The 25,200-nt window shown below is 44.4% G+C and overlaps 1 protein-coding gene and 1 pseudogene across 4 annotated transcripts; both read left to right on the forward strand.

Annotated features, from left to right (window-relative positions):
- Positions 1-10: 10 nt before the first annotated feature.
- Positions 11-4,735, forward strand: TMEM25 (transmembrane protein 25). Of its 4 annotated transcripts, none has more exons than XM_053672424.1 (9): positions 11-273; positions 629-722; positions 1,001-1,312; positions 1,749-2,039; positions 2,205-2,336; positions 2,613-2,643; positions 2,792-2,892; positions 3,034-3,120; positions 3,244-4,734. In XM_053672424.1, the coding sequence occupies exons 2-9, from the start codon at positions 653-655 to the stop codon at positions 3,315-3,317; spliced, it is 1,098 nt and encodes a 365-aa protein (XP_053528399.1). In that variant the 5' UTR covers positions 11-273; positions 629-652; the 3' UTR covers positions 3,318-4,734. The 4 variants fall into 4 exon arrangements, with proteins under 4 accessions (XP_053528399.1, XP_037003238.2, XP_053528406.1 ...); XM_037147343.2 differs by having other exon boundaries at positions 11-170; XM_053672431.1 differs by lacking the exon at positions 11-273 and having other exon boundaries at positions 282-722; positions 965-1,312.
- A 1,066-nt stretch (positions 4,736-5,801) lies between these two features.
- LOC119050737 (mast/stem cell growth factor receptor Kit-like) lies at positions 5,802-24,224 on the forward strand (annotated as a pseudogene).
- The last annotated feature ends 976 nt before the right edge of the window (positions 24,225-25,200 follow it).

Genomic DNA, 25,200 nt, shown 5'->3' on the forward strand with positions numbered 1-25,200 from the left:
TGCGGGGAGGGGTGAGTAGCTGAGGTCCAAGCAGCCTAGCCGGGAGGGGCCCACCAGCGTGGTCAGGCATTGATTGGCCAAGCCAAGCCTAGTGCGCGCTGCTCACAGCGCACTGCAGTGCTTGCCCCGCCTGAGCAGTTGCTCCAGGCTGAGCTGCAGTAGACAGCTAGGTGAGCAGCCCCAGAAAGTGGGATGGGTGTTCTTTGCTCTCCCCGCACCGCGGGATCACCTCTTCTTCATCAGCAACCCGATGCATGGGAAAGGGGAATTAGGGTGAGAGATGCGGGGAGGGGGCAAAAGAGACGGGGTCTGGACTAGGACGGTTTCTTTGGGGGGAGGCGCATGTTGGTGGAGCATTAGCGTGTGTGTGCCTGGGCCAGGGGTGGCTGCAAATTTGCTGGTTGTTTCTTTGTATCCGTGGGGGTCTGCCTGTTTGTCCCCTGCATCCAGGGTTTGGGCTTTCGAGCTTGGCTGTTTGCTTCCTTGTCTTCACCCCTGTGGATTGGTCTACATTTGTGTTTATGTTCATGTTTTATTTTTGTTTCTGTAAAGTTAATTCCTGGAGGAATTACTAAGTAAGCCTGATCTCATCTGGCTAATGTCGAGGCCCGACCCCTTCTCTTGGCAGCTTGGGTGCTAGGCCCACACCACCATGTCACTGCCTCCACACCCAGTTACCATCCTGCACACACTGCTGCTCCTGCCAGTTCTTCTGAGCTCAGGTACTTGGCCCTGACCCGGGCAACATTCCTCTTCATCCCTTGGTCAAGCACTTTTGGGATCATGTCTCCTTCTCTCTCCTCCCTTGGGTTTGGGTACTTACGTCAGACCTTATGCAGCAGAGCTGGGTTTCCCCTCACACACCTACCCAAAGTCCGGCCAGTTCCTGGTGAGAGAACCCAGGTGCTCTGTCTCTTGGCCTTTTGCCCATCTGTAACTGGACCTCATCTTGGTTACAGAACAGTGCCAACCCTAGCCAGAACCCCCTGTTATTTTCCAGGTTGGGGAGAGTTGGCACCACAGATCAATGGTCAGACCTGGGCCAACCTGGCACTTCGGGAGAATGAACGCTACCACTTCACCTGCCGAGTGATAGGAGGGTCTGGCATCCCCCAGTTGGCCTGGTACCTGGACGGACAGCTGCAGGAGGCCAGCACCTCAAGGCTGCTGAGTGTGGGTGGGGAGGCCTTCTCTGGAGGCACCAGCACCTTCACTGTCACTGCCCAGCGGGCCCAACATGAGCTCAACTGCTCCCTGCAGGATCCAAGCAGTGGTCGGTCAGCCAACGCCTCCATCATCCTCAACGTGCAATGTGAGTGCCCCTGAGGGGGGCAGGGAGAGAGGTTCACTGCCCAGGGACCCCCAGCAGCTATCTGGCAGGTGGTCTGGTAAGACTTTTAACAGACATTTAGGTGCTTTGGAAGCATTAACTAACTTTAATCCTTACAACAATCCTACAAAGTAATTACTATTGTTATCCCCACTTTATATATGAGAATATAGGCACAGAGAAGTTAAGCAATCTGGCAAAAGTCATACAGCTGGTAAGAAGAGCCAGCATTCAGATCTGTACATTTTGACCCTAGTTTTTACACTCTTGATCATGACAAAATGCTGCCTCTCAGGTAGACATAATCACCCTATTTCCCAGTGTTCCCTTGAGGAGAGGTCCCTTCTGGGTTTGGGAAGAAAGGGCAATGAATATGAGGGGCTTTGGTGAGAGCATATTGGCCTCTGCTTTGCACCAGTTAAGCCGGAGATTGCCCAGGTCGGGGCCAAGTACCAGGAAGCTCAGGGCCAGAGCCTCCTTGTGGTTCTTTTTGCCTTGGTACATGCCAACCCACCTGCCAATGTGACCTGGATCGACCAGGATGGGCTGGTGACTGTCAACACCTCAAACTTCCTGGTTCTGGAAACCCAGAATTACCACTGGCTCACCAACCACACGGTGCAGGTACAGCTTCGCAGCCTGGCATACAACCTCTCTGTGGTAGCCACCAATGATGTGGGTGTCACCAGTACTTCACTTCCAGCCCTAGGTGAGTGTGGAATCTCAGTACAGAAAAGGGGGGGACTTGTTGCCCTTTGGATGAGGCCTGTGAATGAGTGGTCCCCAGCCACCTTGGGCAAGGAGGACAATGCCTGTGGCATCTAAGAGTTGGGGGCCCTGCTCACTTGGAACCTAACCAAAGGACCACCTGCAGGACTCCTGGCCACTCAGGTGGAAGTGCCACTACTGGGCATCATTGTGGCTGGAGGGCTATCCCTGGGCACCCTGGTAGCATTCAGCACCTTGGTGGCCTGCCTGGTCTGCAGGAAAGAAAAGAAGACCAAAGGTAAGGCCAAAGTGGTGGGGAAAGAGGGTGGCTGGGGAGTGGAGATGAGGTCAGGATGAGCAGCAGGGCAGAAAGAGTTGGGCAGAACAAGTCATCTCTGACAGGCAGCAGTACCAGTGTTCCTGGATACGGCCATGGGTAATCATGTGCATCCCAGGGCACAGGACTGGGCATCAGAGAGTCCCTTGCCTAAGAGTCCTAGGTCTAAAAGGGCAGGTGGGCAGAGCCCAGAGCAGGTGAGCACATTAAAAACTGGTGTGGTTTCTTTCTCCTTAGACCCCTCCCGGCGCCGATCTCTGATCTCTAGGTAATTGTTCCTGGGGCTAGGTGGAGGGACTGAATGGAGATGCAGCATGGGGACAGATGGGAATCTGCAATTGCTGGTAGTTCTGGAACTGGTCCAAAAGAAACCAGCTGGAGCCAGGGCATATCTCCAGGCTTTGTTCACCTTGTAGTGACTCCAACAACCTGAAAATCAACAACGTGCACCTGCTGCGGGAGAACATGTCCCTTCCATGTAACCTTCAGCTCAATGACCTCACTCCAGATTCCAGAGGTACATCCAGGACCCTCTGTTTGCCCCTGCTTTATCTTCAGAAGTTCTCTTAAGAAAAAGAGAGACCGTAGTACTTAGGAGGGGCAAGGTCCATCAGGCACACTCCTTGTCCTGGGTACCACTCACTCTGTCACCCAACAGGGAAACCAGCAGACCAGCAGATGGCTTGGAAAAACAGCCAACCAGAGCTTCCGGATTCAGGGCCTGGTGGCCTCCTTACCAGCCAAGGTACCCTCCTCCTATACTCCTCAGCCATTGTGCTTCTGCCTGTAGATCCCCAGGGGCAGAGAAGGATCTCCTAACTCCCCAGAATGAGGGTTACCAAGACTCTGGGCATCTCTGACCCTGCAGGTTTCATCCGTCTACCAATGCTGGGCTACATCTATCGAGTGTCCAGTGTCAGCAGCGATGAGATCTGGCTCTGAGCTAAGGGCAAAATGGAGGGTGCCATGGCCCCTGGGCACTCTCCCACTCCTCTGAGGCATCCTCTGTCCTGCCATGTTGCCAGTGAGAAGAAGCCTGTTCCACTTTTGTTGCACCCCTAACTGGGATGCCCTCTCTGTCATCCACGTGATGGTTCTGCTGGGATCTGACCCTCAGGGGCACAGGTGTCCTTGTCAAGAAGCCGGCTGGACCTAAACCCTTGTACTAACTCGGGTTGTGGGTCTGCATGTGATGCTCGTGCCCAAGCAGATACAGCTCTTTGCTCATGTGTTCAGATGTCATCTGGCATCTTAAGTGTGGCTTGGGCCTGCCCTGCCTCATACCAGTACTCGGCACCTTGTACAGCTGGCATGGGGTCATGCCTGGTTGTGGGACAAGGAAGGCCTTGCACGTCTTGAATTTCTTTTCCCATGTTATGTAGCCTTGTTCCCTCAGGGAAAATTCAGGACCCCACTAGCCATATAGAACCAAAATGTTCTTTGCACAGGTGACAACCCCTGTCCTGGGGGCATTGGCCAAGCACAGACTAGTCTTTTTTGCTGTATACCTCTGCTTTTTCTCTGTCCCTACCTTCTCTTGGGTATCATTGGTTATATGGTAGACCTTTTCCACTTCTTCACTGGGCACCGGACTTCCCTATTGGCCTGGTCTCTGGTGGTGCTAGTGCCTGGTGTTACCATAAATCAAGAGAAAAGAGGGAGGTGAGAAGCCTAGTGGCGTCCAGGACAGCATGTAGCTATGCATCTTCTTCGTAGTGTTTTTCTTAGTTAGCACTTTAAACACATCCCCTGGGGAGGGGTGAGTGAGGGCCTTCTCTGTGGGTTCCCCAAGTCTGGATTCCTGTGATTCAGTGAGTACCCTGAGCCCTCGGGGTCGATGGTTTCCCCCTCCACATGTCTCCCCTTCATGAGAGAGCTCAGCCCTGACTAACCCTACTGCCCCTCAGTAGGAAGCCACTCTTCCCATCCCATCCTCTGCTCTTCAGGGAATGTTTATAGTGGCACATAATTCAACAGTGCCAGAACAGTTGGGGGCCATGGAGCAAGAGAGATACTGCATACCCCAATACAGCCTAAGGACATGTTACAAAGCACCATGGAAGTGACTGCAAATTAAGTATATTTCCCCCTTGTTATCTTGTTTTGTCGTTTTTCTCATGTTACAGCCAAGCACAGTGCTGAGCACACAGTAAATTCAATAAACTTGACTGAATGAATGTTACATGTCTTTCCTTCCTTCAAATAGTTCTCTCAATGACATCTTAAGTCACACAGTATAGAAAATATAGGAAATACCTGTGTGCCCACCACTCAACTCTTGAATCTTAACACTCTATTTGCTTCAGATCTTTTTTTAAAGATTTTTATTTATTTATCTTTAGAGGGGAAGGGAAACAGAGAGGGAGAGAAATATCAATGTATGGTTGCCTCTCGTGCATTCCCTGCTGGGAAGTGGCCTGCAACCCAGGCATGTGCCCTGACTGGGAATCGAACAACGATCCATTGGTTCGAAGGCCCACGCTCAATCCACTGAGCTACACCAGCCAGGGCTGTTTTTTTTAAATAGTATTTCTCTAATTACCAGTGGCAGGGCTGGCATTTTCTGTTTCCAGAGTACCAGGCGGGGATCATAGCTATACCCAGTGACTGAGCCTACTTTGGTCACTATCACTTGATCACTTGGCAGACTCTTCCCCCCTCAGGATTGTGGCTAAGTAACACTGAACCGCTTTGCCCTGACCAGGGGTACAGAAGGTTCAGACTAGGTTGTGGTTTTCCAAAAAAAATAAAAGGGGGGGTGCTCATGAGGGGAAGAAAGACTAGAAATGAGCCTAGTTATGGGAGGCAGATTTGTAGTCTACCTTTTTTAGTGATGGCCTTGGCTTGCTGAACCATCATGGCCTTTGCTCACCTCTTTCATTCTTTTCCTCCGTGGGACTAGTGAAGGCTGCCCACCCTCTTGAGAGGAATTTAGTTCCCGCCTCTTTTGGTATTGTTTGTAAGCTCCTTCATGGTTCCAGAATGTTTAGGAGCCTGAACGCCCTGCAATCAATTCTGTTGACTCTCATCCACTGTCCCCTTCCTTGATGTTTTTTAGGCAAGGCTACAAGCCCAGGTCTTACGTTAGCACAAAGTTTTGCTCTTCTTGGCAAGTCTGCCATCCTTGCAAGTGTTTGCTAAGGGGTAGACTTTCAAATTAGTGTCCCAATTCTCCATGCACATCCCTTAGCATAGAAATTTCTTGTACCATTGTTGAGCAACTCCTTGGAGGATTTGAAGAAAGTTCACTCTTACGAGAAAATGCAGATTAAAAAAAAAAACCCCTCATTATGCAGGTCAAAGCCCATCAAATTATAATATGGGTGAAACTGAAAACACTATGCTAAAAAAGCTGAACCCAAAAGACCACATATTCTATGAGTCCATTTATATGAAATGTCCGAAACAGGAAAATCTATAGAGACAATGGGTTAGTGGATCCCAGGGACGGGAAGAGAACAATGGGGAGTGACTGCTAATGAATACAGGGTTTCTTTTAGGATGATGAAAATGTTGTGGAATTAGTGGTGATAAATGCGCAACTTTCCAAATAAACCAAAAACCGGTGAATTGTACATTTTAAAAGGGTAAGCTCTATGATATGTGAATTACATCTCAAAGTCTGGGTGGAGGGGCTGCTGCTCTGCACTCCCAGCTCTGGAGTCTCAGGCTTTGCCCCACTCTGTGCACTTTGCTGAAATTTCCAAATCCAGTGTAGCCATCATGAGGAGAGGCTCTGGCAGCACCTGGGATTTTCTCTTGAGTCCTGTTTAGCCTCCAGACAGGCTCTTCTCAACCATCTGTGAGTCCAAAGTAACTGTCTCTACCATCCATCCACCCATCCATCCATCCATCCATCTATCCAGCAAAATCGGAGTTAATACTGTTGGCAACAACGTGAAGCTGTTAGGCACCAATCCAGATTTGTCAAATGGACTTTTAAGATCCTGGGTCAGCTGAGTGAGAAAACACAACGGATGGATCACGGAGAAAGCAGAAGCCACCAATACAAGCAATTACATAGGCACCAATGAGAGCAGCTTAAGCACTTTATTTATGCTACTTAGAGGTCCTGCAAAGCTCCTCATGGACCTTCCCTCATATGGGAAAGAAGGTAATGATACACTGGTCCACTGCCCTCTGACTGCCCCAGAAGAAACCAATTACTATCCCATTATGGGGCGAGAGGGAAACTTCCTGCTTCATATTTGTCCCCAATCCCAATGCACCATCACCATCAGAAACAATGCACAAGTATCATGCCTTTGCTTGCAGTGCTCCACAGACAAAAAGGACAAGTCAGCCCTGTCAAAGAAGTTCACCCTGAAAGTGAGAGCAGCCATCAGAGCTGTGCCAGTTATATTTGTCCAAAGCAAGCTATCTTCTTGAGGAAGGGGGAGAATTTACAGTGACATGCTTGATAAAGGATGTATCCGGTTCCCTGGAATCAGTGTGGTTAAAGGAAAAGAGCCAGAGTAAATAAAGCACAGAGTAATAGCTGACATAAAGGTGACTTCAATTTTGCACATAGGAAAGGTTGACTGTCAACTTGGCAAGAGTTAATGATTCTGAGTGTTCATGTGTTACGCCAATAATACTTTTGGATCAGCAAATGTCACAACAGCCTGGGAAGTAGTAGGTAAAGGATTCATTAATATCTTTCTAATGGCAAATAATTAACAGTATTTGTAAACGATGGAAAAAATGTAGATCTGATTGTTGAATACAAGGTATGTACCCAAAGCTTAAACTCCAACAGTGGATATATGTGAACAAAACCTTCACTGATAAATGGGAAAAGTATCCCAAGTCTGAGAATGAAAGTAGCATCAGATATGTAAGTGAACTTCATCTAACCATATTAAAAGGAACCAAAGGAGACACTTACATGTTTCTGATGTCCAATTGTGATGTCTATGCTTCCATGATATTTAATGTGTCTGTGAACATAAAACCAGAAATCCTAACTCATGAGAGGCCCAAGAATGGCATGCTCCCATGTGTGGCAGAAGGGTTCCCAGAGGCCATAATAGATTGGTATCTTTGTCTAATAATAATTAAGCAGAGATGTTCATGTGCACTGGGCCAGTGGATATGCAGATACAAAACTCCTCTTTGTCACCATTTGGAAAACTAGTGTTTCAAAATTCCTTCAGTGGAGTGTAGGACTTACAACCAAGTGTGCAAGAATTCTGCCTTTTTGAATTTCACATTTATTTTATTTTTTAATATTTTGATTATGCTAATATTACCATTATCCCAATTTTCCACCGTTACTCACCATACTCAACACCCTCCACTCCCTCAGGCTATCCTCACACCATTGTCCATGTCCACAGGACATGCATATATGTTCTTTGACTACTCTATTTCCTATGCTGTACTTTACATTCCCACAACTATTCTGTAACTACCTACTTGTACTTCTTGATCCATTCATCATTTTCACCCATTACCCCGGTCCCCTCCCATCTGGCAATTATTAAAATGTTGTCTATATCTTTGATTCTGTTTATGTTTGGCTTGTTTATTTCCCCTTGTAGATTCAATCGCTGATAGATATGTATTTATTACCATTTTTGTTCATATTTTTATCTTCTTTTTCTTGAAAGAGACCCTTTAACATTTCATATAACATTGGTTTGGTGGTGACAAACTCCTTTATTTTCCTCTTGTCTAGGAAGCTCTTTATCTCTCTTTTGATTTTAAATCAGGGGCATTCTACCTGAAGCCCATGGGCCACATGCAGCCCAGAAAAGCTATGCATGTGGCCCAACACAAAATCGTAAATTTACTTAAAACTTTATGAGACTTTTTGTGATCACATGTTGCAATGTCACATAAAATAAACATACATGTGCTCTTGCTATTTGTGGCTTCAGTTTTACGGTGGTGTGCAGCAGCTTCTAGTGTGTTCTCTTCCAAGTGCAAACAGTGGAATTGACACCATCAGATGTTACATGTGCTAGTGGTGATTTAGGCAGGCAGCAATTATCAATAATATTTCAACCTACCATTGCAACATTAGGTGTTTAATGTTATTTAGAAATCAGGTAAGCATTCTTATTTGATTATTAAAGGTAATTCCACATCTCCGCAGTGCCTAACATATCACCTGCCATGCTTTACAACCGGCCCTCTGCCTCGCCCTGCATCAGCAGCTGAGAGGGCTGTGGAAGGGCCCAAACCTTGCTTTCTATTCTCCTGGCAATTAATTCTCATAATAAAACTAAATAAAATCCCTTATCTATTAATATTTTTAATTCCAATATGGCTTCTACAACATCTCAAAAGAAAAAAGAACCCCCCATAAAGAAGAATTATGGATGAAGAAAGATTGTTCAGAGAAAAGTGGACAGGTGACTACATTTTTGTGGAGGCAAATAGTAAGGCGCTCTGCTTTATTTATATGGAATTTGTGCAAGTTTTCAAAAACTATAATTTGAAAAGACATTATCTGCAAAAACATGCTGCCAAATTCAATGCATATGAAGGATCATGTGGTCAGGACAAAATAGCAGAACTGAAAAAGGTCTGTCTTCTCAACAAAAATTTTTTTTAAATGTTACAACTTGGGTGGATTCCACTGTAAAAACTAGTTATGTGGCAGCATATTTAATAGCAAAAAATCAAAACCATTTACTGATGGTGACTTTACTAAGCACTGTATAGAAAGTGTGGCAGATATAATTTGCCCTGAAAAAAAGGGGGATGTTTCTAAAATCAGTTTGTCTCACCAGACTATTATAGCCAGGTGAATTGAAGAAACTGGAAAAACCTATTGAAAAGTTTGGAGAGTAAAGATGCTAATTTAAAATTTTGTGCTTTGGTGATGGATGATGGCACTGATGCTACAGATATGGCTCAACTTGCCATTTTTATTAGAGGTATTGATGATGAATGTAGTGTCATTGAAGAAATGGCTTCTTTAGCGCCATTAAAACACACAACTAGCCCTGGCTAGTATGGCTCAGTGGATTGAGTGCTGGCCTGCGAAACAAAAGGTCACCAGTTTGATTCCCAGTCAGGGCACCTGCCTGGGTTGTGGGCCGGGTCCCCCATTGGGGGCATGCTAGAGGCAACTGGTCGATGTAGCTCTCACATATCCATGTTTCTCCATCCCTTGCCCTCCCTCTAAAACTAAATAAATAAAATCTTTAAAAAAGAAAACACATAACTAAATCAAGAGATTTATACGAAGCAGTAAAAAAATATATTAAAGCGACTTTGTCTATTGTCAACATATCTGGTATAGTTACTGATGCTGTCCCAGCAATGGGAGGTAAGAGAGGGATTTGCAAAATCAATAAAAGACACCCTGGCTGGTGTAGCTCACTCAATTGAGCACAGGCTGTGAACCCAAAGGGTTGCCAGTTCAATTCCCAGGCAAGGCATATGTCTCCTGGGTTTCGGGCCAGGTCCCCAGTAGGGGGCGCATGCGAGGCAACCATATGTTGGTATTTCCCTCTTTTTCCCTTCTCTCTAAAAATAAATAAATAAATGAAAATCTAAAAAAATATTAATAGAAGATGATGCAGTTGCCACCTAAATCTCACGTTTGATGAAGTATCATTGCATAGTACACCAAGAAAACTTATGCACAAAAACTTTAAAAAAATGGATAACATCATGCAAGTCATCAAAACTATGAATTTCATAAGAGCCAAAGGGTCAACTCATTGACAATTCCAGGAATTCCTTAAAAGTATTGATGCTGACTGTGGCAACATCATTGAGAGTAAGATGGCTAAGTCAAGGACAAATGTTTAAGAGATCTTATGATTTGTGACATGTTAGCAAGTCATTTATGGTATCAAAAAACAAATTTGTGCCAGAACTTGATGATAACTGGCTTACAGATTTAGCATTTTTAGTGGATTTAACCACTCATTTAAATGAGTTAAACATGCATCTTCAAGGTGAAAACCAACGTATCAATACCATGTTTAAAACCATAACAGCATTCCAAATGAAACTGAAATTATGGCAAACTCATAATTAAGGCAAACAATTTTATGTATTTTAACATGTTGGCTAAACACAGTGCTGTGAACAGCGAAAAATATGCAGCCTTGCTTTTCGATTTCATACAAGAATTTGAAAACATTTCAAGATTTCTGGTAAAATAATAAGTATTTTGCTATATTTGTGACTCCATTTTCAGTCGACGTAAATATGTTACCTGCCAATTTCAAATGGAATGCATGGAGCTGTAATCTGACATTCAACTAAAGAAAATTTTGATTGTGCCTCTTTACTGGACTTTTATAGGTCCTATCTTCCCAGAGACAAATATCCCTTGCTTCACTATCACACCTCATTCATGCCATCGCTATTTGGAAGCGCCTACATTTGCAAGCGGCTATTTTCAAGAATGAAACACATTAATAGTAAAATTAGAACCAAAATATCTGATAAGCACGTTGAGAACTTACTGAGAATTGCAACTATTTCTATCAAACCAGATGCACTAGTTTCTCAAATACAATGTCAAACATCACACTAGTTTTATGTTGCCCTCTTTTATTTTACTTTCATAATGAAAAAATGTAAAAAATAACATTTTATTACTTAGATATATACATTTTCTATTTTAGTGATCAAAGTTTCGGACCAGCTCAACGATTTTAAAAGATTATTGAAAGGGCTGCTGCATAATTAGGGTTATTATGTGGGGACTTTTGCTTATCTGTGGTGGCAGATATCATGAAAATTATGTATGAACCTTTTTTATTTTTGCTCATCAGTTTTTGTTAGTGTTTGTGTAATGTGTGGCCCAAGCCCAGAGATGCCAAAAGCTTGGACACCTCTGTTCAAAATGAGAGCTTTGCTGCTTAGAGCAGTCTTGGCTGTAGGTCCTTGCTTTTCATCACTTTGAATACCTCTTGCCAATCCCTTCTAGCCTGCAAAGTGTTTTTTGAGAAATTAGCTTATAGTCTTAATGAAGGCTCCTTTGTAGGTAACTAACTGCTTTTATCTTGCTGCTTCTAAGATTTTCTCTTTGTCACTAACATTTGGCATTTTAATTATGATGTGCGGTGGTGTGGGACTCTTTGGGTTCATCTTGTTTGGGACTCTGCACTTCCTGGATTTGTTGTCTATTTCCTTCAACAAGTTAGGAAAGTTTTCTGTCATTATTTTTTTCAAATAGGTTTCCAATTTCTTGCTCTTTTCTTCTTCTTCTAGCACCTCCATGAAGCAAATGTCAGTATGCTTAAAGTAGTCCCAGAGGTTCTTTACATGACCCTTATTTTTTAAATTCTTTTTCCTTCTTGTTCTTGTAGGTTGTTTTCTGCCTCCTTATATTCCAAATTGCTGATCTGATTCTTGGCTTCATGCACTGTACTGTTGATTCTCTGTAAATTGTTCTTTATTTTAATTAATGTATTGAACTGGATCTTTTTTTACATGCTGTTGAGATTCTCACTAAGTTCCTTGAGCATCCTTATAACCAGTGTTGTTTTTTTTTAGAAGATATTTTTTAATTATTTATTTATTTATCTTTAGAGGGGAAGGGGGGAAGGAGAGAGAAAGAGGAACATCAATGTATGGTTGCCTTTCTTGCGTCCCCTGCTGGGAACTGGCCTGCAGGGAACTGGCCTGCAACCCAAGCATGTGCCCTGACTGGGAATCGAACTGCGATCGTGTGGTTCGCAGACCTGCGCTCAATCCACTGAGCTATACCAGCCAGGGCTTATAACCAGTGTTTTGAACTCTGCATCTAGTAGCTTGCTTGTCTCCATTTTATTTAGTTCTTTTTCTGGAGTTTTGTTCTGTTTTCATTCGGACTATGTTCTTTGTCTCCTCATTTTACAGCCTCTCTGTGTTTATTTCTATGCGTTAGGTAGAGCTGCTCTGTCTACCAGGCTAGGTAGAGTGGCCTAGTGCAGTAGGTGGCCTGAATGGTACAGTGGTATAGCTTCTCCTGTTACCCAAGCTAAGTACTTGAGGTGTGCCCGCTGTGTGGACTGTATATGCCCTCCTGTTGTAGTTGAGGCTTGATTGCTGTTAGCACATCCAAGGTTAGCCACCACCTGTGTTCTGTCCAGGGTCAAAATAGCGTAAGCTACAAAGTGATCTGTAGATGGCTCTCCTTGTGCTGGGCTTGGAGAGGCCCAGATGAGGTGAAGGTGTGAACCAAGGCCGGCTGCTGCTAGTGCTAGGCCTGGGGTAACGTATCAAGAGGTACAGGGCTCACTGAAGCCAGAAGTTGCTTGTGTAAGAAAATTTAGGAAAATCTGTAGCATGGACAAAGACAAGCCATTTGTATGGAAAAGCCACTGGAAACAGCTTGGATGGGCCTGAAAGATGGGTGGGGCAGGGCATCAGGGAATCACCACAGTAGGGCAAACAATGTGAGCCAGGTTGATGGAGTCAGAGATGGTACCTGCCTGGTGGCTCTGTGGCTCTGTTTGGGGAGGGGAGGGCTCAGCAAAGGAACAGTGGCCTCTCTCACCACTTCTATCTAGGAGAAAGCTGCCCCCCAGATCTCACCCTGATGCTGGAAAATTCAGTTCCTCCCTGCATGTCCCTGGCACCTTTTAATCTGATACCCCCATTCTGGAGCTCAGAGCAAATGAGTCTGAGTAAGTCTTTGTGTGGGCCCTTTAAGAGGAACTGCCTGGGACTCCAGAAGTTTCTTTCTCCCCCAGCCTCAATTCCTGCTGGTTTTTACAGACAGAATTTATGAGACTTAACTTCCTGACACTGGAAACCTGGGCTTGGAGGCCTGGCATGGGGTTGGGACCCCTTGTTCCTGAGATATCCCTCCCAATTTTTATCCACCACATGTGGGTATGGGACCAGCCCATTCTGTGTCTTTAACCCCTCCTACCAGTCTTGATGTGGTTTCTTTTTTAATTTTATAGTTGTGGGACTTCCATTCAGTTGTATTTCTGATGGTTCTGAATAATGGTTGTTTTATATTTTAGTTTTAATTTTGATGTGGTTGTTGGAGGAGGCAAGATGTGTTTGCCTACACCACTATCTTGACTGGAAGTCAAGTAGTATTATCTTAATTCTACCATCAATAAAACCAAGGTTCAGAAAAGAGCAGTGATGTTCTGAAGGTCACAGAGGCAGGATCTAAATTTAGGTTTGTTAAAAGCCAAAGCCCCATTCTTTTCATTGCAGCTCTCTATAGTTTTACAATATTAAAGTCCAGGTGACCTAGAGCATGATAAGGGTATGGAGAGCCTTCTCTGACACCCAGGAACCATCTGGCTAAGTGAGTGCCACAGGGTATATTAGGGTGGCTATTGACAGGGGCTGTGAAAGAATTCACAAAGACAGAAATATGCAGAGAGCAAAGTTTTATTCACTTTCCGAGATAAGAAAGGGACTAGATGTGGAAAAATGCTCCGGCACTGGAAGGTTGGTACAGTGAGCTTATAAAGGGTGGGGGTTGCTGTTGTGTGGCCACTTGGCTGTTAGGAGCTTTACAACACAGGAGGTTTCAGTTGGTTTTGTGTAGCTGTGGTTTTCTCTAATGTTATCTTTTGCCTATGCCTGTGGGAAGCAGTTAGTCACGTTATATTCTTGCTTTTTCAGTAATTTTTCCAGTCCTGGGGACATAAGCTCAGAAGAGTAAAATGACAATCGTGTTTAACAAGGTCATAGCCCTACTTGGCAAATGGCACCATGATAGCAAATGGTGATGATAGGGAAGTCAAGAGTTGGAAAATTTTAGTTTAAGGTAAATAGTTAATAAGCCTAGTAGGTAATGCATATGTTAAACCTACTATTTCAGGAACTGCCGGTAAGGCTCACCACTCCCTGGAGAGACAGCCGACCTCCTGGGACACAGCTGGAGACATCCAAGCCATTGTGTTCCAGGAAGAGACAGACTGCCCGCCCTGGGATAGCTAACCACCCTGAGCTAGAATGCTGCAGTTTATTAAATCTAATTTTCCATGAATTTCAAAACCCTTCAATGCACCTTGTTCTTTGTTATAAAAGGCTGGTTTGGAAGGAAATAAAATGGTCCATTAGGTTATAAACCCACTATCTTCTCACATCGCCAATCATCTGAATAAAGTGCCCATAAAGATTTAATCTCTGTCTCTGCTTATTGGGTTTGGTTCGTGACAGGCAGCACAAATGCTGGGTTTTGTTTTTGTTTTTGTTTTTGCAGTTTCAGTGGAAGCTTTGTTCTTTCATTCACCCCTCTGGTTTTAAAATTATTTTATTCTTTTTTTAAAGATTTTACTTATTTATTTTTAGAGAGAGAGGAAAGGAAGGAGAGAGTTAGAGAAACATTAATATGTGGTTGCCTCTCACGTGGCCCCAATTAGGAACCTGGCCTGCAACCTAGGCAAGTGCCCTGACCAGGAATTGAACCAGCAATCCTTTGGTTTGCAGCTGGTGCTCAATCCACTGAACTACACCAGCCAGGGCAAAATTATTTTATTCTTAAATGATTAGACCCGAATCTGAGGAGTATAGGCAAAGGTCTTATCTTCTATGGCTACTTCCTGCTGGTTAGGGATGTAGATTGTCCCTGCCTATGGGTCCAGGTTAGGGTCATTAGAAGGGAGAGGGTGGAATTGGACAGTTTAAAAAGCAAGAGTCATTGCTGGGGGTAGTTTGTGAAGGGAGTACCCTAAAGGCCTAAGCAAGACTTTTTTTAGTATTTGGCTATCTCAATAGTCTTTTTCTATTCTGGTAGGAAAGGCTTCAATCTATCCAGTGAAAGTGTCTATAAGTTTTAGTATATATATACATCCAGCTTTTGGGGCATTTGAGTTAAGGCAATCTGCCCATCCTTCTCAGCGTATGCATTCTTGTGCTGTGTTGGCATTATGAGAAAAGGAAAAGGAAGGTGATTCTGGGTGTTATGGTAGTTTTTAGACTAGACAAGATTACCCTCCCTAATAAGGGGGTGGGACACCCTTGAACTTTGAGAAAGGCATGATTAAAAATGAAATTACTGAGGCAGCAGCTGAGGGGTTGAGTGAAATGGTAACACTGAGGATGCCCATTTATCCCAGTGATCAAATAGCCTTTGGAAGAAAGAGACCCTGGTGAGTGAGTCAGAGCAGAGCAAGCAGCCCCATGACTAATAAAAGGTAATGGGCTTACCTGCCATGTCAGGGGCCACCTGAGGCTCCTCTGGTGTGATGATGAGATGTCCATGGGGGTGGCAGGAGGCCTCAGGTACGATTAATTCTCAGAGGCACAAGGTTCCCTTCAGAGCCTAGGACACTCACCTTTCTCATGGCCTTCCCTCTTGCACAGGGGGCATAGTCCTAAAGGTATTTGATCCCAACTTTGCTGTGGGTGTCCCCTCTTTCAGTGTGCCCCTGGAATAGCCTTGCCCCTTGGTTGTTCATTGTATTCTGGGGGCTGGGTGACCCTGTGGTGATATAGGACTTAAAGCTAACAAGTGACTCGTTTCTAGTGGATGGCTTTCTGCTCTTTCTCTGCCCTGTCTTAATTGTTAAAAACACTGAAACTGCCCTGGCTGGTGTGGCTCAGTGGATTGATTGAGCACCAGCTTGTGCACAGGTAAGAGGGTGCAGCCAGGGGGGCCCAAAAAGAAGGATTTGTAGTGGGGTCCAGAAAATATTTAAAATATGGGATGTCCTCACTGTACAAGTCTGAGCTGGGGGGGTGGGATACTTGGAGCAGGGCCATTGAGTTGTTTTGCATAGCAATAGTTTTGCAGATAACCTCTAGAATGGTCATTTAACATATCTATAACCTTTAGCCAATTTCATAGATATGTTAAATAGCTGTGGCCATGGTTTGAGCCAGGGAGAAGGGAGTGACTTCCACCCAAGATGTAACTGGGAGGCAACTTTCCCTGGTTACAGAGCCTGGTGTGAGAGCTTGAAGAGGTTTGGCTCCACACCACAGGGCCACGCCTACCCAGACTTATTGTGGCAGTCCAGAAAAGTTGGAAAATATAGGAGTGCTGGCAAGTGTAGCCTATTGTGGGAGGAGTCGGAAATGGGGCTGCAAAGGAAGATTATCACTGGGATTTAAAATCAGGTGTGGCGGCCATGACAAGAATCACCACACAGCTTTGGGTATCCCTTTGCCATGCGGCTTAGAAAGCCGGAAAGCAAGATGTAGCAGCGATACAGAGCTCTCTCTTAGCAGCTCAGAAGAATGCAAGAGAGACGCTGCAGGAAGGAAAGGGGTGAAAGGATTCTTGCTGGTGGGCCATGAGAAGGTGCCACGTGATTTTAGAATAAGAACTGGAGATCCTGGCAACATAGCTGATGGTGCCGGGAACCGAGGGAGGCCTATCAGCTAAGCACAGATTACTGGGAAGAACCAGGGGCTGCCTGAGTCTATTTCTTTTCCTGAGATATAGTGCTGGGCAAAGTGGGGAAGGAAGGACTGTGTGTGTTTGTGGGTGTTTTAAGGGACTTTGGGATTTTGATGAAGACATTTTGCTATAAACTCTCGGTGTTGGGTTCAATTCTTTGTCCCAATCACCAAGAACCTGATTACCTGTGCCCACCTGTGATAGATGATTGCTGGTTCAATTCCCAGTCAGGGTATATGCCTGGGTTTGTGGACCAGGTCTGAAGTTAGGGGCATGTGAGAGGCAAACGATCACTGTTTCTCTCACACATCAGTGTTTCCCTCTCTTACTCCCTCCTTTCCCCTTTCTCTAAAAATAAATAAATAATATTAAAAGAGAAAAACAACGGAGAGCTCTCTCTACCAGTTGCTCAGTGTGGAGCCTGGGGTCTCAAGGCTAGCTTTTGTAACTTTTTCCTGATATCTGGGGTTGCCTGCTGGATAAAATGCATCCCTAGAAGTTCTCAGCCCTTGGCAGACTCAGAGGTATAATAATGTTGAGCATGACAGCTCTAGTGGCCCCTATTGTGTACTGCTTTTTATTTATAGTGCAATCTGTAAATCACTCCTAGTTAGGTTATAAGTCCGTGTTAATGATTAAACCCCCTCTGTGAACTTGCTAGGATTTTCTGAAAATCAACCGAGTTTTTCTTACCAAAGGGTCAGATCAGACACAGAGAAGGGAACATGTATCCAGATAATTCTACTAGGTCTCAGGGGTCTGTTCTTTGGGAGGTAGTAGGGTAGTGAGTTGGGAAGCAGGCTATTCCACTCTTAGGGTAGGCCCACCAGCTCTGCTAAAGACAAAGAAAGTTCTCAGGCTTGGGAGGAAAAGTGGCCTGAGTTTAAAAGTGTCACCTTTTTTTTTTCTACATTGGAGAGGCAGACACCCTGCTGCTTGTTAATTGCCCTGTCATTCCTAGGGCTTCAGCAGCTCCTGGATCTTCAGGAGGAGAATTTTGAGTGTTTAAAAACTTAACTCCTGATTTTTTCCTTTTTGAGTTTTATAGTCTGGGTGGGGGTGTCAAAGGAAGGTGAGGGAGTGCCAAGAGTAGAATATCATCTGAATTCTGCAAAGAAAAGGGAGGGAAGGGAGTAGAAGTTAGGAGATGCATTCAACAGCAGGAACAACGACGATCGGGACGATGAGAGAGTTCGCAAAAGGCCTGAACTGTAAGGGACTTCAAACCATTTTTGAGACAGTGATAGTAAAGGTCGAGCTGGAGAATAGTATTATAGTTAAGAGATCCATTTGTGGGCCAGACCTCCTGATCACCTAGTTTGTATTGGGGCCAGGTAAGTTGGTAAGTCCCAAAGCCTTCAGGTTAAAAGGGAAGGATATCTCAGGGACAAGAACATGCTGAGATAGAGGAAGGTTTGAGAACGGTGTCCCCAACTCAAACAAACTAGAGATCTGCCACCAGAGTTGAGTGTCTCTGAGTCCAAGGGCAAACTAAGACTGTTACCGAACAAGAGGTCTGAGGGAGGGGGGCAATACAATATTTGGCCCACCTAGGGATGCCAAAAACTGCTATACAACAGGGGCCCCTCCCAAGGACAAAATACTAATATCTACTGGGCTCTTCTGTCTGCCGCCAATTTGGAAAGACATCTCTCGATGCCAGAGATTTGTGAAAAGGAAACAAAATGTTTATTTAATGCTATTCAGGCCTAATGCCTCCACTAAAATATCAAAGTCCTTTAGGATATATGATATGGGAAACTTTGAAAAACCTCTGTTTAACCTTTATTTGCCCAGGCCCCAGGCGCAGTAGGAGAGCAAAGGGGCTGTCTGGAGAGCGGATAGCCAGTAGTACTGAAACTAGCACCCCCGCTGATAGAACGATTATCACATTCTGCTTCTGTACCCCACGTTTGTCACGTCCACAGGAAGACCCCTAATCTATATATTCCCCAAGAATCCTTTGTTCGGGGCTCAGAATTTGGAGACTGACTCCTCTAGGCCCATGCACGTTAAATAATAAACCTCGTACTCCAGAATCCCTCAGTGTCTGGTCGCTTCATTTCTGTGCAACATATACACCTACACCCAAATAGCACTCCCTTCTCCCACTGTCTCAACTCTGGGTGCCGTAAATCAGGAAAAGAGCACTCGTCCCTTTTTCAGGCTGCTGGCACCGTCAGCTATGTCACCATGCAGGCAGGATCTCGAGATAATCCAAAGTACTGTGGTACCTTCTCATGGTCCACTGGCAAGAGTTCTTTGTACCCAGTTCCAGTCAAAGTCTCTCTTGCTTTCCAGGCCACGCAGCCAAAGGGGGCACCCCAAAGCTGCGTGGGCCTCTTCTACCAAAGCTTCAGGGGTTCTCACTCCACCAAAAGCATGTGGCTTTCTTCTTCACCTGGCTGCAGGGATCTCCATTCTGCCCTAAATGGCATGGCCTTCTCCTCGCCTGGGCAGTTATCCCCTCATGTCCTGGAGCCCATCTTTTCCAAGCTCTCACACCAGTGCTTCTCACTCAGGGCACAGCCCCTAGTTACATCCTGAGTCCCAGCTATTCCCTTCTCCCTGGCCCCAAACTTGTCCACTGCTATTTAACATATCTATGAAACCAGTTAAAGGTTATAGATATGTTAAATAATCATTCCAGAGGTTAGCTGCAAAACTGTTGCTATGCAAAACAGCTCTCAATGACTCTGCTCCATTCGTCCCTTCCCCCTTGGGGGGGGGGAGGTGAGGACATCTTATATGTCTCTCCAATATTCCTATACACTTTGAATTCTGGACACCATTCTAAATCTTTTTTTGGGCCCCCCCCCTTGGCTGCACCCTGTATCAAGACCACAAAGACCTGTCCTAGAGTCAGGCACACCTGAGTCTGAGAGAAGACTGAACCCGCCAAAGAGACGGTCCTTAGGTATCACAGGTGGGCACAGGTAACCAGCTTCTTGGTGATCACAGACAAAGAACTGAACTGAACACAGAGAGTTTATAGCAGAAAGAGAGAAGATTTATTAAGTGATAGTACACTCTACAGAACATGGGAGCAGGCCAACTCTGAGCAGAGATTTACCTCACAGTTGGAGGGATTCAGTTCCTATAAGACGGATATTTCCTGGCTAGTTTTGGTGAGCTTTGATTGCACACGTACAAGTAGTTATATTACTTTAAAGCTACTGCACACGTGGTCTCCAATGGTTTTCCTTGACTGGTCACTGGCAAAGAGGGTCACACAATGTTCATTTATTATAATGCTATTATAATGAAGCAAGGATCATGTAGCATCTTCTTCGCAGGTGAAGAAGCTCTCGATGGCTCTGCCATTGCATCATGCATTCATGATTCACCATGATTCAGCACTTTTTCAGAAAGTGGGAACAAGGGCCTCAGTCCTGTATTCATGTCCTTTATCTTACCCCTGGGGCACCTCTGAGTTTCCTCCTTCCTGACTATCTCCTGCCTCAGAGGCTTCCCTCCAGGGTAAACCCCTTAGAAAGTGATAGATCTGACACCCGAGATTGGACAGGGGACTAAGCTATCACTTTTGAGAAAGTGAATGTTTTCCTCCCAAAATTCAGAGGGACTTTACTGATCACAGGCCATGTAGGGGGTAAGGAGGAGGAGGTCCACAGAATCCAGAGAAATGGAAAAAGAATTAGACTCCTCCCTCTAAACTTCATAGAGACAGGGTTAGGGGGTAAGCCTGGGATGAGGTTCTGCTGCCCACTGTTCCCCTAGTCACAAGTCTCAGGAGATGGACAGAGGAGAGGGAGAAATAGAGGATGTCCCCACATGGGCCACCATAATGTTAGAGTGGCCATTGACATAGGCTGTGAAAGAATTCACAAAGAAAGGAACATGCAGAGAGCAAAGTTTTATTCACTTTCCAAGAGAGAAAAGAGGCTAGCCTGAGGAAATACACAGCACCGAAAGGTTGGTACGGCAAGCTTTTATTGGATTATAAAGTGTGGGGTGGCTGTTATGTGGCCACTGGGCTGTTAGGAGCTTTTCAACACATGAGGTTTCAGTTGGTTTTGCATGGCTGCAGTTTTCTCCAATGTTATCTTTTACCTATGCCTGTGGGAAGCAGTTAGTCACATTATGTTCTTGCTTTTCCAGTAATTTTTCCAGTCCTGGGGACATAAGCTCAGAAGAGTAAAATGACAATCATGTTTAACAAGGTCATAGGCCTGTTTGGCTAATGGCACCATGATAACAAATGGTGCCAGGTTTGTCCTTTCAGGGTGGAGTTTGAATCCTTTTAAACTTCTCATTTAAAGAAAAAAATTATTCTACTTTTTGGCTGACATCTTCTCAAGGCAGCAGTGGTAGCAGCTGCTCTTCAAGTTTTTCTATGTTGAGTAGTGATGTGAAGCCAGTGCAATTCTGAGAACTAGATGGTGTCAGAGCATAGTTGAGGTTCCTTTGGAAGGAGGGCCCCCAGAACTTCCACCTTCAGCTCAGAGCGCGGTCAGGTGTAATGTTTCACCCCCATGCTCACTAGTGGAGCTTGACTAGGATAGGAGGTGCAGTAGGAGGGGAGCATGGAGCTGTGTTATGAGCTGGCCGATTTCCTGCTTTTCTTCAACAGGCACCCAAGGATAAGAAGAATAAGAAAGATGCTGAAAAGTTAGCCAAGAAAAACAAAGACCCACTGAATGAATCTGGGGGCAAGGCCAAAAAGAAATGGTCCAAAGGCAAAGTTCAGGACAAGCTCAATAACCTATCTTGTTCGACAAAGCAACATATGACAAACTCTGTAAGGAAGTTCCCATCTACAAGCTTATAACCCTAGCTGTCTTCTCTGAGAGACTGAAGACAGCCCCTCAGGAGCTCCTTAGTAAGACTTATTTAAGTAGTTTCAGCCCTGGCTAGTGTGTCTCAGTGGATTGAGTACTGGCCTGCGAACCAAAGGGTCGCCTGTTCAATTCCCAGTCTAGGGCACACGCCTGGGTTGCAGGTCAGATCCCCAGTTGGGGGGCATGAGAGAAGCAAACACACATTGATGTTTCTCTCCCTCTCTTTCTCCCTCCCTTCCCCTCTCTAAAAATAAATAAATAAAATCTTTTTTTAAAAAGTAGTTGCAAAGCACAGAGCTCAAGTAATGTATACCAGGAACACTAAAGATGGGGATGCCCCAGCTGTTGGTGAAAATGCATGAGAAACAGTTCCCACCAGCTATACATTTTGAAAAATAAAACTTTATTAAATTTAAAAAAAGAACAAATTCATTCCTATACCCTGTTAACACCTTTGCTGATTGGTTTTATGGTCTCAGCCTATATGATTGCATTATTGTAATGATTCTTACTTACAAATATTTACAGAAAGCCATGTATGAAGTACAGTGAAAGGTTGTTGAGGTAAATGGAAACAATTATGTTTACATAGACCTAGTGCAACTTCCTTATGATCACAAGTGGGAGTTTTTCAGAAAGACTGAGTTTTTGGGACAACCTTGGGGCCTGGCTCCTTCAGAAAGTTGTTGAGGCCACATCTAAGTCAGTGTGGCCACAACTATAGTTTTAAAGATGCTCAAACCAAGTGCCCATTTAATGGAATAAGGAGCCCTAATGTCTGAACTCAAAGTCTTAAATTACGTCAGTAATCATATGAACATTGTGCATTTCCTCAGAGCATGCACAATTGATTGGAAAGCCTGCCCTGGCCATTACAGAATATTGTTGCTATGGTGATCTTTTGAATTTTCTTTTATTGTTGTCAGTTACAGTTGTCCCACCTTTTTCCCCATTGCTCTCCCCTGCCCTACCCCCCCACCCCCACAGTCAATCTCTATAGGGAACCTGTCCACGTGGAATGGCAAATGTAGCCCAGCCCTATTGGAAAGCCCATAGGCACATGGCAGCACACAGGAAGCCAAAGCAAAGGAGTGGTTCTCCTGTGGGAAGCCAGGCCTTCATTATACCTAGGCTGCTTTGAGACTTGCTCTTGCTAAAACTCCCTCACCCTGAATTGAAGCAACAAATGCTTACTGCATATCTTTTTTTTTTTTTTAGATTTATTTATTTATCTATCTTCAGAGGGGAAGGGAAGGAGAGAAGGAGAGAAATATCAATGTATGGTTGCCTCTTGCACATGCCCCACTGGGAACTGGCCTGCAACCCAGGCATGTGCCCTGACTGGGAATCAAACCAGGATACTCTGGTTCACAGACCCACGCTCAATCCACTGAGCCACACCAGCCAGGGCTACTGCATATCTTTAAAGTAACTTCCTGAAATCTGTGCTAATTCTCTCAAGCATGGAGTATAACCAGACTAATCACTCTTATCATTCCCTTGCATTTGCAACATTTTTTCCTTGTTAATCTGTAAGAAGTAATCAGTAACATCCTTTCCCTTGTCATCTGTAAAAGTAATCACCTAAAGCAAACCTGAGCATAATAAATGAAAACCTTTGATGTATGCTATTAGAAAGCCAATAAAAGCTTGTCAAGGCAAGGTCGGGGTGCTCTCCCCTTGAGAGAGTGGCCAAGGTGCTCTCTCTCTCTCAGAGAGTAGCCATGCTGTCCCTTTTTCTCCACAGGACTTTTGTAGTCCATGTGTATTTAGTCGTTGCACCCACATTATATGGACCCTACTGGACAGAGTCCACATCAAATCTTCACTGCATTGTTCATATCCATGAGTCCTCTATTCATGTTCCTTGACTTGCCCCTTCCCCTTTGAGGAGATGATGACATGATTCACTTATTTGCTCAAAGCAGAAAAATCACACAAAAGCAGCACTTTATAAGAACCTTCTGCATTCAAAGGAGTCTTCATGTAGCGATAGTACTAATGAGTACATGGATACAAAACCTGGAGTTTTTTATATTTGTACCAACCAAGGCAGACAAAAGGAGATTGGCAAGAATAGGCCTATATGTAGAAAGAGATGTAACTCCTACCATCATGGAAGATGACGAGTTGGCCCTGGATCTGGAAGACTTTTGAGCTTTTCTTACCAGGTGGCAAAGGGCATGGCCTTCCTGGCCTCAAAAAATTGTATTCACAAAGACTAGGAAGCCAGAAATATTTTCTTTACTCAATGTAGACTCATAGAGGTTTGTGATTTTTGTCTAGCCAGAGACATCAGGAATAATTCTAAGTATGTGGTCAAAGGAAACACTTGGTTACCTGTGAAGTTGATGGCACATTAAAGCATTTTCAATTGTGTGTACACATCTGAAAATGACATCTGGTCCCATGGGATTTTCCTGTGTGAGCTGTTCTTTTTAGGTTGCAGCTCCTATCCTGGAACCTGGTTAATTCTAAGTGCTGCAAGATGATCAGTGAAGGTTTCTGAATGCTGAGCCCTGAGTATGCACCTGCTGAAATGTATGACATAATGAAGACTTGCTGAGATATGGATCCCCTAAACAGGACAACATTCAAGCATATTGTTCAGCTGATTGAGAAGCAGATATCAGACAGCACCCATCCTAGTTGTTCCCACTTAGCAAACTGGAGCCCCAGCCAGGAGAACACTGTGATAGACCGTTCTGTGCAGATCATTCCATGGGCAGCTGCACTATGCCCACCCAGCCTCTGCTTGTACACAAAGCTGCCTGAACCAGAATGCATGCCTGGGGGATCCCCAACATAATGATTCTCATTATTTTGGTTTTTTTTTTATTGTATCCTACTCCAGGATAAAGTACTCCCTGCTGTAATCCTGTCTTTATGAACACACTTACAGTGGTCAATGATTTTTGTCATCAGCCCCCATCCCCTGCCAGGATTCAAACTCCATATATTAAAAATATCAGAGTAGCTCCTGTTAATGAAAAAAACTTGAGTTGGAGAAAGGGAGGGTCAGATGGGCTTTAGACACCTTGAGTCCTTTCTGAGATTTCTCTAATTTCTGTTTGACAAGTATGGTTAATACTTTATTTCAGTAAATGGCAGTAATCACCTTTGGTCCTTCTAACCATTCATAATGATATGATGGCCCAGCAAGATTAGAAGCTGAAATTTAAGATGTTTTTTTTTAAAAACTTTTTTTGAAATATATGGTATTGATTATGCTATTACAGTTGTCCCATTCCCCCCTTCACTCCCCTCCACCCTGCAAAATCCCTCCAACCCTTATGCCCCCCATTTCATTCATGTCCATGTGTCATACATATAAGTTCTTTGGCTTCTACTTTTCCCATACTATTCTTACCCTCGCTCTGTCTATTTTCTAGTTACCATCTATGCTACTTATTCTCTGTAACTTTTCCCCCTCTCTCCTCATCCCCCTCCCCTCTTGATAACCCTCCATGTGACCTCCATTTCTGTGGTTCTGTTCCTGTTCTAGTTGTTTGCTTAGTTTGTTTTTGTGTTTGTTTTAGGTGTGGTTGTGAATAATTGTGAATTTGCTGTCATTTTCCTGCACATATTTTTTATCTTCTTTTTCTTAGATAAATTCCTTTAACATTTCATATAATAAGGGCTTGGTGATGATGAACTCCTTGAACTTGACCCTATCTGAGAAACACTTTATCTGCCCTTCCATTCTAAATGAAAGCTTTGCTGGATAGAGCAATCTTGGATGTAGGTCTTT

This window comes from Artibeus jamaicensis, unplaced genomic scaffold, assembly GCF_021234435.1.
Source record: "Artibeus jamaicensis isolate MK-2021 breed Jamaican fruit bat unplaced genomic scaffold, CSHL_Jam_final contig_196, whole genome shotgun sequence".
Lineage (NCBI taxonomy): Eukaryota > Metazoa > Chordata > Mammalia > Chiroptera > Phyllostomidae > Artibeus > Artibeus jamaicensis.